This window comes from Rhinoderma darwinii, chromosome 3 (genome assembly GCF_050947455.1).
Source record: "Rhinoderma darwinii isolate aRhiDar2 chromosome 3, aRhiDar2.hap1, whole genome shotgun sequence".
In the NCBI taxonomy this organism is placed as follows: Eukaryota; Metazoa; Chordata; class Amphibia; order Anura; family Rhinodermatidae; genus Rhinoderma; species Rhinoderma darwinii.
Window position 1 is genome coordinate 350583952 of NC_134689.1, and position 16068 is coordinate 350600019.

The 16068-nt window shown below is 43.7% G+C and overlaps 1 protein-coding gene across 2 annotated transcripts; it reads left to right on the forward strand.

Annotated features, from left to right (window-relative positions):
- The first annotated feature begins 106 nt into the window (after positions 1-106).
- FAM136A (family with sequence similarity 136 member A) lies at positions 107-14986 on the forward strand. Of its 2 annotated transcripts, none has more exons than XM_075858511.1 (3): positions 107-392; positions 12707-12847; positions 13817-14986. In XM_075858511.1, exons 1-3 carry the CDS (start codon positions 306-308, stop codon positions 14012-14014), a joined length of 426 nt encoding a protein of 141 aa, XP_075714626.1. In that variant the 5' UTR covers positions 107-305; the 3' UTR covers positions 14015-14986. The 2 variants fall into 2 exon arrangements, with proteins under 2 accessions (XP_075714626.1, XP_075714627.1); XM_075858512.1 differs by having other exon boundaries at positions 319-402.
- Positions 14987-16068: the final 1082 nt, after the last annotated feature.

Below are 16068 nucleotides of genomic sequence, written 5' to 3' on the forward strand. Positions count from 1 at the left end.
GGAAACAACTGGGCCGGTCAGCCATATTTGTTTTGGGCAAGTAAACCTAAAATGTAAGCGACAGGAATATAAAATAAAATACACTGTAATTTCGGGCACACATTTATTACAATATATATAGCTGAGATTATACGTGCCAACTTTGGTCAGTTTTATTATACATATTACGAATGCCCTTTTCTGCCTAAAACAAATATGGCGGATTGTGATTCGGAGGCGTCCTAGGATACAGGAAGTGACGTAGAAGGGCGGAAGCTTGGTTTCATGCCCTTGGATCCCATGCTGGCGCATGCTGTCATACAGAAATGGCTGAGGAATATCAGAACCGGCTACAGAATGCGGTGGATTCTATGGTCAAGAATCTGGAGAGGGAGAATATAAGAAAAATGCAGGTGGGAAGAAGTATGTGACGTGTTACACATACATATCATCCAGACATATATTCACATCACAAGAGCATCCAGTGTACTGATCAAATGTGCTCATGGGATGCTTCTAATATAAAAGGCAATACAGGAGTCGCCATTGTAATTATTCATTAAAGGGATTGTCCACTTTAAACAGCCGCTAGTCATGTGATGTTTTCTTCAGCATACAGCTAGTCATTGGGTTGTGACATTCCCTGCACCGACATTACTAAAGAAATTAAGCGTTACATTAAAATCAATGGCTGCCCATATAATGTACAGATGAAGGGGGTCCTCCAGAGTAAAGACCGCTCTTTAGAAGGGTTAGTCCTGTTTATCATGTCAGCACTACGGCAGCAATTGGTCTGCTCATTTTGTGACTTTATGCATTAGTGGATGACAATGGTGTGACCGTGTCTAAGATTAGAAAGTGTTTAGACTAATCGCTTTGTAGTGGGATATTTCATTTTTTTTAGCCTATTCGTTGTTAAAGGGAATCTGTTCTGGGCTTAGGAGTCCAATGGGTGGTCCTAATTACTGATTGACAGCTCTCTATTCACACTCATACAGGGAAGGCAGTCAATCACTATGTAGGACTGCCTACTTGACTCTTAAACCGACACAAGTTATACAGATTTTTTTACCCACAAGATATATATCAATCTGCTCAGCTCCTCCTGCCCTATAACATGCTGCCCGCAGAGTGGACTTCATTTTCAACGTGATTGGTTCCCTTTAAATAAATGTGATTATTGTCAACAATAGTTGTTTCTAGTTACCTATTTGATTCGCTGTGTAGGGTCTATTACCAGGAGAAAGCTCACTGAGGCCTCATGCACACGACCGTATTTTTTCCCACCCGTAAATACTGGCGTAAATACGGGTCCGGTGTCACACGTATTCCACCCGTTTTGCACCAGTATTTACGAACCCGTGCTCGTAAATATGGGTCCGGTGTCACACGTATTCCACCCGTATTTACGAGCACGTTTTTGGCAGCAAAATAGCACTGCACTAATCGGCAGCCCCTTCTCTCTATCAGTGCAGGATAGAGAGAAGGGACAGCCTTTTCTGTAATAAAAGTTAAAGAAATTCATACTTACCCGGCCGTTGTCTTGGTGACGCGTCCCTCTCTTCACATCCAGCCCGACATCCCTGGATGACGCGGCAGTCCATGTGACCGCTGCAGCCTGTGATTGACCTGTGATTGGCTGCAGCGGTCACATGGCCTGAAACGTCATCCAGGACGTCGGGCCGGATGTCGAGAGAGACGCGTCACCAAGGCAACGGGCGGGAGACCGGACTGGAGGAAGCAGGAAGTTGTCGGTAAGTATGAAAGTCTTTTATTTTTATTTTTTACAGGTTTTTATACTGATCGGTAGTCACTGTCCAGGGTGCTGAAAGAGTTACTGCCGATCAGTTAACTCTTTCAGCTCCCTGGACAGTGACTATTTACTGACGTCGCTTAGCAACGCTGCCGTAATGACGGGTGCACACATGTAGCCACCCGTCATTACGAGAGCTCCATAGACTTCTATGGACTGTCCGTGCCGTTATTACGGCCTGAAATAGGACATGTTCTATCTTTTTTAACGGCACGGGCACCTTCCCGTGAGAAAACGGGAAGGCACCCGTCGCCAATAGAAGTCTATGAGCCCGTTATTAGGGGTCGTAATCACGACCCGTAATAACGGGAGTTTTTACGGTCGTGTGCATGAGGCCTAACCCAGAGACCCTGCAGAGCCCACAGGAATACTAGGTCTCAAGCTCCCTAAAAGTAGTAAAACCACATATATGCATAAAACAATATATATATACACATATAATATTAGGGCCTGTTCACATTTCACATCACTTTTTGGTCCTGCATTTAGCGTGTACATTGCTAAAGCTACCTCCTGTACACTCTAAACGTGTCCATAGGGCTCCTTTAGCCTGACTTAGGCCAAAAGCGTGGCCTTTAGGCCTCCGTTCTGCTGGTATATGTCGGTTTACTTTTTTTTTGGAGGCTGGGGTAACATAGTAAACTAAGCTATTCCATCCTGAGGGGTCCTGCAAAAAAACCTTGTACCGCGCAGTATACATTTTTTTTTAACATGGGGGTGGGCCTATGTGTGATGGATGCCACTGTATGGCACCTATCACAGGTATACCTTGAGGGGCTTTCCCCGGATAGAACATGAGGTAGAGCTTGGCGCAGGGATTCCGGCCCTGTTGAAATTCCTGACGTCACTGTTTATATATGAACAGTGACGTCAGGGGCTTCTCCAGTCCCACACGTCCCGGCCAGAGCGCTTTCGATGCTCTGGCCAGGGACGCTGTAGTTTAAAGCCCTTTAAGTCACTGTCCATATATGGACAGTGACATAAGAGGCTCCTTTAGGAGCGGAATTCCCAGTCAGAGCGTTGCCGACTCTCTGGCCGTGGATTCCTGGTTTTTATGCTCGTATTGTCACTGCATATATGGACCGTGACGTCAGGGGCTTCCCTGGAATCGCTGCTTTAAGTAGCACTGTGCCCAGGGAGTTCGGGTGACATATCACACTGTATGCCTATTCAGTGGGATACGTTGGTACCTTCCGTTGGAGGCATACGTCTGGGCTCCTTCCGACGTATACTTCAGACGGAAGGAAAAAACATGATTTGAGTTTAAATGTAAATGGCAATTTCCTAATCTGCTCTGTTCAGCCGTAACATTAAAACCACCTGCCTAATATTGTGTTGGTCCCGCTTGTGCTGCCCAAACAGCTCTGACCCGTCGAGACATGGACTGCACAAGATCTCTGAGGTGTTCTGTAGTATCTGGTACCAAGATGTCACCGGCAGACACTTTAAGTCCTGTAAGTTGCGAGGACCTCCATGTATCAGACTCGTTTTTCCAGCACATCTTACAGATGCTCAATCGGATTGAGATCTGGGCAATTTGGAGGCCGAGTCAACAACTTGAACTCTTTGTCATGTTCCTGAAACCATTCCTGAATAATTTTTGCAGTGTGGCAGGGCGCATTATCCTGCTGAAAGAGGGCACGGCATTTAGGGAAAATCATTGCCTTGAAGCGGTGTACTGCAGCAATGTTTAGGTAGGTGGCACATGTCAAAGTAACATCCACATGAATGCCAGGACCCGAGGTTTCACTAGTGCAACATTGTCCAGCGCATCACACCGCCTCCGCCAGCTTTCCTTCTTCCCATAGTGCATCCTGGTGCCATCTCATCCCCAGGTAAGCACTCGGCCGTCCACATTATGTACAAGAAAGCGTAAATCATCCGACCAGACCACCTTCTTTCATTGCCCCATGGTCCGTTTCTGATGCTCACATAACCATTGTAGGCACTTTCAGCAGTGGACAGGGGGCAGCACAGACAGTCTGCAGCTTCTCAGCCACAAACGCAGCAATGCACTGTATGTTCTGACACCTTTGTCTCATAGCCGCAATTAATGTTTCCAGCAATTTAGCTGTAGTATTTCTTCTGTGAAATAGGATCAGACGCACTAGAATTCGCTCAGCCTTCGGGTACACACAACTGTGTCCCTGGTTCACCGGTTGTCCTTTCTTGGACCACTTTTGGTAGGTACTGACCACTGCATACCAGGAACGCTCCACAAGACCTGCAGTTTTGGAGTTTCTCTGACCCATTCGTCCAGCCATCACAATTTGACCCTTGTCAAAGTCACTTGGATCCTTACACTTGCCTATTTTTCCACATCCAACATGTTATCTTCAAGAACTGACTGTTCACTTACTACTAATATATTCTACGCTTGACCGTTACCATTGTAATGAGATAATAAATGTTATCCACTATACCTGTCAGTGGTTTTAATGTAATGGCTGAACGGTGTCATTATATTAGCAGTAATGAGCCTCTTAGGCACAGCATTATTCTTCTAATAACAGGCAGCACCTTCTAGTCGGGACTAGTGACCTGTGCTCTGTTTGTCAAAAAGTCATGAACGTCCTGTCCTTTATTATTGACTCTCTGGTTAATGGTTGTCATGATGCTATCTATGTGTATTCACCTGCAGGAATCCGGTCTTTTCTTTGTATTGTTAGATATTAAAATTGAAGCCCCACCTTTGGGAGCACTTCAATATAGTTAGGAATAACATAAATAGCAGTAGGTTTTGTTGTCCTAGACATTCATAGGATATTAATAGGATTACCAAACCTGAGAACAGGGGTATCTGGTCTTCCTACCTAGCTGAGCGGTGTCCAACAGCGTAGGGAATAGTTTAACCACTTGCCAACACAGGACGAGAATACTCGTCCTGAGCGGCGGGTACTTTGCACATTAGAACGAGTATTCTCGTCCTTTGTGACAGCCATGTCCCTGCGTGATCGGGAGCGGGGTGACGCCTGTAATACACAGCCGCAGCCCTGCTCTAACGACGGAGAGAAGAGAAACCTCTCCGCCGTTAACCCCTTGAATGCGGCGATCAAAGCTGATCTCGGCATTCATTGTAAATAAGAGAAGGGGCGACTGCCCTTTGATCGCATCACAGAAAATCCCTGTGACGCGATCAAAGCCCATAACTTTCATGGCCAGACAGCCCAGGGTCCATTGAAGGACCCCAGAGCTGTCTGACCATATATCTGTGCCGTAACAATCAGTACACAGGCTAATGTACTGGCATATAGATATATGGCAGTACATTACAGTTAAAAATCCCTCTATGGGATAAAAAAAAAAAGTTACATTAATTAAAAAAAAATTAATGTTAAATAGGTTCTGTCACCAGTTTATAATATCTCCTACCTAATCTGATCGGCGCTGTAAATTAGATAACAGTGGTTTTTATTTTGAAAAACGATCATTTTTGAGCAAGTTATGAGCAATTTTATATTTATGCTAATTAGTTCTTAATGACCAACTGAGTGTTTTTTTACTTTTCACCAAATGGGCGTTGTAAAGAGAAGTGTATGATGCTGACCAATCAGTCATACACTTCTCTTCATTCAAGCCCACTTGCTTAACTGCACAGCGAGATCACGCTGTGAAGTGACTTCCTCCCACAGGTTCTTCATCGGAGCCATGGAAGACTGAACAGACATTGCCTCCAGCCGCTGCAGATTCGGATTCGGATAAACGTCCTGGCACGGCTGGAGGCGATGTCTGTTGACTCTTCCATCGCTCCGGTGAAGGACCAGTGGGAGGAAGTCCCATCACAGCGTGATCTCGCGAGATCACGCTGTTCAGTGAAACAAGCTGGGCATGAATGAAGAGACGTGTATGACGCTGATTGGTCAGTGTCATACACTTCTCTTTACAACGCCCACTTGGTAAAAAGTAAAACACACACCCAGTTGGCCATTAAGAACTAATTAGCATAAATATAAAATTGGTCATAACGTGCTAAAAAATGATAGTTTTTCAAAATAAAAACGACTGTTATCTACAGTACATTACAGCGCCGATCAGACTATGTAGGAGACAGGGCACTTATAATCTGGTGACAGAGCCTCTTTAAATAAAAATAAAAAAATAGTTAAAAAATACACAGAAATACACTTTGTTTTACCTATTCACCTATGACAGCACCCCTGGAGAGACGTCCCATCCGCTGGACAGGAAACCTGAGGATATAAAAATGGACACACCTCTCCACACACCCAGTCAGGTTTCCTGTCCTATGGATGGAAGATTGTCCTGAGGAAAAACACTTCTCCCGGGGTTGCAGTCCCCCTAGCAAGGTCTCACCTTATTCCACTAGGGGTGCTCTGGAAAGGTATAAGTCTCCTTCGGAGGGAGCAACCTTAGTCTTGGATAGGTACTCCCTCCTCTCCCGGTCCATCGTCCCCCTCCTGCTGCAAGGCAAGGTGGTGGTTTAAGGTCCACACGGTGGGCCTTCTTCCGGCGGGGAGCGGATTCCCGGGGCTCGTTCGGCTCGGGAAGGGGCCGGACCATACCCAGCTTTGGGGGCTTTCCGGCGCTCTCACTGGCATGTCCGGTCGACGCGACGCGTCTCTTCCGGACGGTGACGTGTCCAACACTCCAGGGGGCGGTGTTCAGGTGGCCCACGTGGGGAGCCGAGGGCCTCCCAGCCAATCCATGGCCTATTTAGGCCAGAAACAGCAGGAGCTTTGTCCTCCAGTCTTCTTCCTCCATTATGGAATCGCCAGGAGAAGCACCAGGACGCACTGAACGCTCGGATGCCAAGTCCTCCAGTCCGGTACTTGAGGACGCCAGGATATGGGGTAAGAAAGAAAACCCCCCTCCTTGCTTAATACTGTTCCCTTTCTCTTGTGCATATGTTTAGGCCAGGGATTGTCCTAGAAAAAAACAGGATAAGGCCCATAACAAGGAATGTGCGATATGTAAAAAGAAACTCGTATCTTCCTATAACAAAAGACTCTGTCAAAAATGTCTAGATAATATCATCTCAGAAGAGTCCACAAACTTAGCCACAAGCATTAAGGATATTGTAAGGGCTGAAGTTAGGAACTCACTAAAATCCCTTAAAAAGAAAAGAGATCCTTAGGTCGCCTCTTCTAGCCGGATGGACTCCGATTCCTCAGCTGAAGAGGATCCCCTGCTAGGTGAAGAAGGGGAGTACAGCTCCTATGATTCCTCAGTTGAGGAGGAGGGAGAAAGGAATCTGTTCCCAACTGAGGACATAGGCCTTCCCCATCCATAGGAACATATCTAACCTTATTAAGAAGGAATGGAAAACAAGTATTCCCAAATTTCTCAAAAGGAAGTATCCCTTTGAGGAGGACGCATGCAAGGACTGGGACAACATCCCCAGGCTTGACGCTCAAGTAGCCAAGATATCAAGGAAGCACTCCTTTCCCTTTGAAGATCTTGGCTCCTATGGATAGGAAGGCCGAATTCTACCTTAAGAAAACCTGGGAAGCCTCTACGGGGGGTTTTAAACCAGCAATCGCAGCCACCTGTGTGGCTAGATCCCTGAAAGTGTGGCTCGCACAACTGGAGTTACATTTGAAAGACAAGACCCCTCGGGATCAGATCCTAGCCTCCCTCCCAACACTTTCTAAAGCAGCAAACTTCTTGGCAGACGCCTCAGTAGACGCTGTACGCCTTTCCGCCAGATCATCAGCCCTGGCAAATTCGGCTAGACGAGCTATCTGGCTAAAGACTTGGAAAGGGGACACCGGATCCAAAGGGAAGCTGTGCGCTATCCCCTGCTCAGGAGATTACCTTTTTGGGTCCCCACTTGATGACCTGCTGGAAAAGGCATCGGATAGTAGGAAGGGGTTCCCGGCACAAGCAAGGCCCACAAGAGAGTCCTTTCGTCCCAGAGGGCCCAGTAATAAAAGAGGGGGGTACGCTAACCCTAGGGCACAGGAATTTAGACCCTCGAGATTTCCTAGGAAAAACAAGTCCTTTCTCTTCAGGCCCCAGAGGGACCCTAAAAATAGGGACCAACAATGACGTCACGGGGGCAGTGGGGGGTCGCCTTTCCCTGTTTCTCAAAGATTGGCAAAATATATCAGCAAATCCTTGGATTCTAGGAATCCTAAAAACCGGGTACGTACTAGAGTTCAGATCTCTTCCCCCCAGACAGATTTTTTTCCCACAAGGGCCCTAAGGAACCCAGACCAACATAAGATTCTAGAAATAGAAGTTCTGTCACTCATAAAAAAAAGGGGTCCTAATCCAGGTTCCAAGCACAGAGATAGGTCAGGGCTTTTATTCCCCTCTCTTCCTTGTGAACAAACCAGGAGGCAAACACAGGGTCATTATAAACCTAAAAAAATTAAACCTTTTATCTGACCTACAAAAAATTCCGCATGGAGAGCATCACGTCAACTATAAACCTCCTCTCCAGAGACTGCGTGATGGCCTCAATAGACCTAGAGGATGCCTACTATCACGTACCCATATGTCATCGTCATCAAAGATACCTAAGGGTAGCAGTGACACTCAACGGGTCCATATCTCACCTACAATACAGAGCCCTCCCCTTTGGCATCTCACAAGCCCCAAGGGTATTTTCCAAACTGATAGCGGAAATGACCTCTTACATCAGGATGAACGACATTCTCCTGATTCCATATCTGGACGATTTCCTGTTGGTCGCAGGGACCGTTCAAACTCTGACCCTACATATACAAATAGTCCGGGATATTCTAACAAAATTAGGATGGAACATAAATCTAAAAAATTCAAATCTAACTCCATCAAAAAGATCTGTATTCTTAGGAACCCTGCTGGACTCCTCCAATCAGATGTCCTTGCTTCCAGAAGAAAAAATCGGGCTCCTGATAAGCAGGATATCAGAGATCTACCTGAGCCATACGACATCTTTCAGGGAGGCTATGTCAGTCCTGGGACTCATGACATCATGCATCCCAGCCGTACTATGGGCCCACTTCAAATCCAGGCCATTGCAGTGGGACATCCTAAATCAATGGGACAGGAGCAGTTTCTCCTTGGACCAACCCTTACATATCTCTTCCACAGCAAGACTATCCCTCAGATGGTGGCTAAACAGCGAAAACCTCACGAGGGGTATTCCATGGAAGATAACCCCTACTCTCAACATGACCACAGATGCGAGTCCCTGGGGGTGGGGAGCTCATTACGACTCCTCTTTTCTTCAGGGTCAGTGGGACCAGCAGACCACTCAGAGATCCTCCAACTTCAGGGAACTGGCAGCAGTTCTTCAGGCCCTGAAGGGATCCATACAAGCAATCTCAGGTCAGCACCTAAAGATCTATTCGGACAACACAACTACAGTATCCTATATAAATCGGCAGGGGGTACGAGATCGGCCTCGCTGATGGACTTATCCACACAGATATTTTCTCTGGCAGAACACCACCTATTGACTCTGTCAGCCGTTTATCTCAAAGGGAAAGACAACCAGGTGGCAGACTTCCTAAGTCGAGAAAGGATTCACCAATCAGAGTGGTGCCTGAATACAACAATATTTCAGGAAATCATCCTCCGATGGGGAACCCCATCAATAGACCTGTTCGCATCCAAAGGAAACAGAAAAACCCAGAGGTTCTTCTCCCTAAATCCTTCAGACCACCCAACAGTAACAGACGCATTCGCCCAGTGTTGGAATCAAGAGAGAGGATACGCCCCCCCCCTGAACCTCCTCCCAAGAGTTTTAAAAAAGGTCAGAGAAGACAGGGCCAGTGTGATACTGATAGCCCCCTTCTGGCCAAAAAGACGTGGTTAACAAAAATGTCGTCACACCAACCATGGGTTCTTCCAAACATGTCAGATCTTCTATATTAGGGCCCAGTATTACACCCCGACATTCAGAAACTCCATCTGACAGCATGGAAACTGAAAGGATAATCCTTAGGCAAAGAGGATTCTTAGATTCTGTCATTTCCACCCTACTAGCCAGTAGAAAACCGATTACCTCAAAAATATATCTGAGGTCATGGAATACATTCTTGAATTTTGCAGGCAGGGATATTAATCCTTTAACCAAGCCAGATATTCCCTTAATATTGGAATTCCTCCAGGCGGGACTAAGTAAAAACCTTAGGCCTACTACGTTAAAGGTTCAGATTTCTGCTTTAAGTTCCTTCTTCAATTTTAAATTGGCAGAACACCCCTGGATCAAGAGATTCCTAACTGCCGCCTGCAGACTTAAACCCCAGATAAGATCCCCAGTTCCTCCCTGGGACTTAAACCTTGTTCTCCAGGCTATGATAAAACCACCTTTCGAAAAAATAGACTCTATTTCTTTGAAAATGATGACCCTCAAAATGACCTTTTTGTTAGCCATTACATCAGCCCGTAGAGTGAGTGAGATTCTGTCCCTCTCTGCCTTTCCTCCACATACCCTACTACTAGACGATAGTCATCTTAAAAACCCTGCCAGAATTCCTTCCTAAAGTGGTTTCACCCTTTCACCTAAACCAAGATATCGTCCTTCCTTCCTTTTGTGACTCCCCAAAGAATCAGAGGGTACAACAGTTTAACTGCCTAGACATAAGAAGATTCCTAGTCCAGTACCTAAAGATTACCCAGGATCTGAGATCCTCAGAAAACTTGTTTATCCAGTTTCAGGGTCACAACAAGGGTTCAGCAGCCAGCAAAGCTACCATAGCAAGGTGGATCAAGCAGGCCATACGACTAGCCTACATAAATCAAAAGCTCAAGCCCCCAGAGTTTTTCGGAGCACACTCCACCAGGGCCGTGTCCACTTCATGGGCAGAGAGAGCAGACTCATCCCTAGACCAAATATGTAAGGCTGCCACATGGAGTTCTCACACCTTCTTTAAACACTACAAATTACAACTACATACAGCCTCTGACTTGGCCTTCGGTAGAAAGGTACTACAAGCTGTGGTCCCACCCTAAAAATATTGGTTTCTATTTTACATCTCCAGGGGTGCTGTCATAGGTGAATAGGTAAAAGACTGATTACTTACCGGTAATCGGTTTTTCAAAAACCTATGACAGCACTCCGCTGTTACCCTCCCATGTCCGTAGTAAATTACCCTCATAAGCTGGATCGCTAATTTTAATTTAAGCACTTCTGTAAATATCGTACATATAAAGGTGTGAGGGATTTTCACCAAAAAAAACCCCCAAAAAAACCCACAAAACTAAACTACTTCTCATCCTGAGTTCTTCCTAAAGACTGGGTGTGTGGAGAGGTGTGTCCATTTTTATATCCTCAGGTTTCCTGTCCAGCGGATGGGACGTCTACAGGGGTGCTGTCATAGGTTCTTAAAAAACCGATTACCTGTAAGCAATCAATCTTTTTTTTACAATAAATAAACTTATTCAAATAGAAGTCCCAAAATTTGAAATAATGAAGACGTGTTTGGTATCGCCATGACCGTAACGACCTGTACAACAAATGTATAAAATTATTTGTGATGATCGGTGTGTGGTGTAAAAAAATAAAATAATAAAACTGCAGCGGAATTGTTTTTTTTTTTCTGCATTTTTGCCAAAATAAAAAATAATATAAATTAAACCATAATATATTTGCACCATTAAATGGTACCTACATAAAGTACAACTCGTCCCGCAAAAAACAAAGTCTCTTTATAACCACGCCGTACAAAAAATAAAAAAGTTATGAGCGTCTGGAAATATAAAAAAATTGTTCTGTCCTCAAGGCCAAAATTTGCCGTGTCCTTAAGGGGTTAACATTATAGGGAATGGAGTTACAGAAACGGCCAGCTGCCCACATTCTGGGTTTTGTTGGGGGTCCCAGCAGTCAGATGCCCGCTGATCAAACACGGCATACTATTTTGATATGTCATAAATTGTGAAATCTTTAATATACTGTAATGTCAAAATTGTTGATGAGGAATTTGATGACCGGGAGGGTTTGACAGCTCATGGTATATTTCTACCTACTGCCAAGACCATGTTTCGAATGCTCCCACCAGAACTCTGAAACTGGCGAGTGGTGTGCACACCACATACTATGCTCAATTCTTCGTACACATTATTATTAAAATAATAGATTCACGCATCCCATCAAAAGAAACCCAGACCATGCCACAGATAAAGGCAAAAATTGATTGACAATTTGTCGTTTTAACTTACAAAAATTTTCATGGAGCAACAATGAATGAAAACGTCGGAAATCACTCATGTATGGCCAGCTTTACATCTTCATCCTTTGGAGTTATTCCTGATAGTGAATATCTGTTCTCTTCGATTGAAACCATATGGAGGGGTGCTTGGCAAGCTTCTTCCTGAAGCACTGTGCCCAACTTCTGCATTTGGCCCAACATTGACTATTTGAGATATTCTGGTCTGCAGCATTCTCCCCTGAGATTCCCGACATTCGCCTACTTGAGTCTGTGGAGCACATGGTACCCCAGTCACTAACCGGAAGCAATGGCTACTCGTTAACCGCACTTCTAGTCTCGGTGACTATTCGGTCTAGTCACCTAATAGACATAACTGTTGTGGTCACAGACAATAATTCACATAGGGGCCTGGGACAGAACAGGGGGGCTCCAACCATGAAGCCAGAAGCCGTTATGGATGATGGGGCTCAGTCCTGGGCAAAGGTAGGAGGACACCTGAATGACCTAGAGGATGAAATGTAGAACAAAAAAAGGTGATAATGTGCATAGAGCGAGGGGTTTGTTAGATTGGTAAAGTAGAGTTTTTCTGGCTCCTTTACAACTGATGTATTAGGTTCCCATTATGGTTGCAGGGACTAACAGACTTATGTCGATGTTAGGGGTGGTCTGTGTCACTCTTGAAGTGATTTTCTTCTTTTGAAGGTTCTTATAATTATGCACAAATTTGGGTTCCATGTTAATACACAAAACTATAACTGTGTATATTGTGTGTCCAAGAACTTGCTTCATTCCACTCTGCTTCTTCTTGCAGGGGAAGATGTTCCAGTGTAGTGCCCAGTGCTGTGATAATGAAAGAGCCTCCATGCAGCAGGTACACAACTGCATAGAACGCTGCCATGCCCCCCTGGCACAAGCACAAAGTCTGGTCACCAATGAGCTGGAGAGATTTCAGGTGAGTCTTGTAGATCATCCCAATATTATTTAATGCCATTTCAAGGCTTTCTGTCTAATCCAGTAGGGGGCAGCAAATCTCCATTGTAAGAAATGTTCATAGACCCCAAGACAATACTATAAAGCAGGGCTTCTCCAGTTTATTTTGCTCAATTTAACTTGTTTCCTGGACCCATTATAACATTAGAAATAGCACAAAATTAGTTTATATATATATATATATATATATATATATATATATGTGTGTACGTATGTTGATAAACCAGAGATTGTTGCAGCCAGAGAAAGTTCTGCGTAGCTGTCAGAACTGGGGGGTTCCTCAACGGTGAGGTCCCTTCTACAGTTTGAGAAGCACTTCTATAAGGAAAGACAAACCTCTGTCCATATGCCCTATTAGGGTATATGAACGTCATAGAAGGTGGGTCCCGTTCAGTATCCACAGGATATACCATATGAGCCAAAAAGGAGAGCTGCAACAAACAGCGGCAGTCACTCTGGTTTGAATGGACGCATGTAGTTCACTATTGCCTTTGCGGCCGACGCATTAGAGGAGAAAAATAGTCAACGGCGACATCACCCGGCACATCATCTGTTTTCCATGGGTGTGGGATGCAGCTCCCGCAGCGATCAGCTAGTTCCGCCGCTTCAATGTGGTAAGACGTCGTATTTGTGAGACAGCCTCTTAAAGGGAGCTGCCACTGCTCTCCCCAATGAGCCACACCGCACCTATCAGGCATTATGGTATATCCTGTGGTATACCCCTTTAATTTATAAGTGACAATCAATATGGAAGCATGCCTGGTGTCACATTTCTCTAAATGGCAGCTACAAGAGAATAGAATAAAGAACAGGATAGATTCCAATATCTTCTCATATTAAGATACGACGTGATGTTCTCCATTCACATATAAAGCTACATTTAAAAGTCAGCTGTTTACCCATGCTCTGATCTTTGTTCCCCTCACCTTAGGATCGCCTGGGCCGCTGTACAATGCACTGCAACGACAAAGCAAAGGATTCCCTAGATTATGGAAGTAAAGAATCGCAAGCAAGAGCGCAGCTGGAGAGCTGTGTGATAAAGTGTGCAGAAGACCACATGGACCTCATCCCCAGTATGACCAAGAAGCTGAAGGAGGCTTTGGCTGAAGCCGATAAAAAGACCTCCTAAAGATGTGTTTATGAGATTGTGATCGAGGTGTTACCCATACTGCGCTCTGTAGCAGGGTCTGGGCCTCGTCTCGGCCCGTCAGATGATTTCTGATGAAATGAATAGGACTAATACTGTCCGTAGTTTAGGAGAATGTATGCAGTACAGAGCCCATCACTAATGTCTGGCTCCATTTGGTAAATCCTAAATTATGTGGAATTTTATTTTTCTCCCATGGTTGAATATGTAGAATTGAGGATGAATTTCTGGTGAAAATGAGCATGGACATTGTAGCTGCAGCAACTGTCACGTTGACTGTGATAGCAATGTATCATGTGGTAGTACATAGTCGCTAAGTGATCCATCAAATGAAATGATCCAAAAAGTTGTAATCTGGTTTTATCTTTTTTTTTTTTTTAAACAAATTTACTTTCCTATGTGGTCCTGTGGTGGTTGTGTTTTTTTTTTTGTTTGTTTTTTTAATCCCTTCTGTTTTCATCAGTGGTTCTTGCTATGTTAGAAATATCACACATTTTTTGACAGTTGTTTTGAATCCTGGATTAATAATATTATAAATAATAATTTTATAAAGCACTAACATCTTTACTCCTGACCAGAAGATGGCGCTCTTTTCACCTTTCTTTTCACTAGCTTTTTTTCCTTTTACAGGGAGCACAATCATTCTTAAAAAAGATCTATATACCGACAGTGGTACATGTTCATGTTGGGTCACAGTTACAAGTGGAGTGCCACAAGCTTCGGTATTGGGACATTTTTTTTTCAATATGTATATTAATGGCCTTGCAAAAATGTCATTATTTGCAGATGATACTAAGATATATAAAGTAGTCTACACAGAAGAGAATATTGCAGAAAGAGTTGAGAAACAAGGTCTAGGCACAAAAGTGAGAAAATGAAGTTTGATGCAAATAAATGTAAGGTAATACATGAGGGATGAGAAAAAAATAAATAAATTACATATTCAATGTTAAAGCTGATCTCAAAGGGACTTTGGTGGAAAGAAAAACGTAACTTTAGCAACCAATGTCAGGCAGCTGCTGCCAAGGCAAATAAAATCGAGAGGCATAGATGCACATGAAAAGAAAATTGTTTTGCCTCTAAAAAGCCAGACCACACGTAAAATATTGTGTAGAATTTTGGGCACCTCTGTATAAGAAGAACATAGCTGAATCGGAGCAGGTGCAGAGGAGGGCAACCAAGGTAATTAAGGGAACCGGTGGATTGCAGTACTAAAGCAAGTAATTAAACTTGGGGTATTCAGCTTAGAAAACCTTTCATAGTAATCTTATCACTATGTACAAAAATGTCAAGGGACAGTACAGAGATCTGTCTAATGATTTATTTTATATATCTACATATTCGATTCTGAAGCCCATAGAGGAAAAAAAAATCATCACATGTTTCGTCACACGCTGCATTATGGTGGTATCCTCCACAATAAGCATATGGTGCAGTATGGTGTGCCTAAGACTCTGTAAAAAAAAAATATATATATATATATATATAATTTTTTGGGGTGGTCAATCTGAAAAAAATTAATTGAATAGTCACTGTGACTATTATTCTACACAAGAAAACAAACAAGGGGGTACATTTTTTTATAGGCCTAACTTTTCAGAATAAGCTGTCGTATGTGTGTGTGTATATGAGGAATAGCACAATTTCTGACCATTATATGACTTGTATTCTGCATTTTTTTTAGCAGTTTTCTCCTCTGCAGGCTCTATCTCTAGTTCTCCATTTTCTCTGGGTTAGGGGGCTGAGCCTAATGACTATGATGTCTTCTATACGCTGCACACAGAGATAGAAAAGAGGTGAATCCTGCTCCCCTATCTAATAAAAAAAAAATAATATATATATATATATATATATATATATACACATACACTAGCGGTCAAAAGTTTAGGGTCAATTAGAAATTTCCTTATTTTTGAAAGGAAAGCACAGTTTTTTTCAACGAAGATAACATTAAATTAATCAGAAATACACTCTATACATTGTTAATGTGCTAAATGACTATTCTAGCTGAAAACGTCTGGTTTTTAATGCAATAT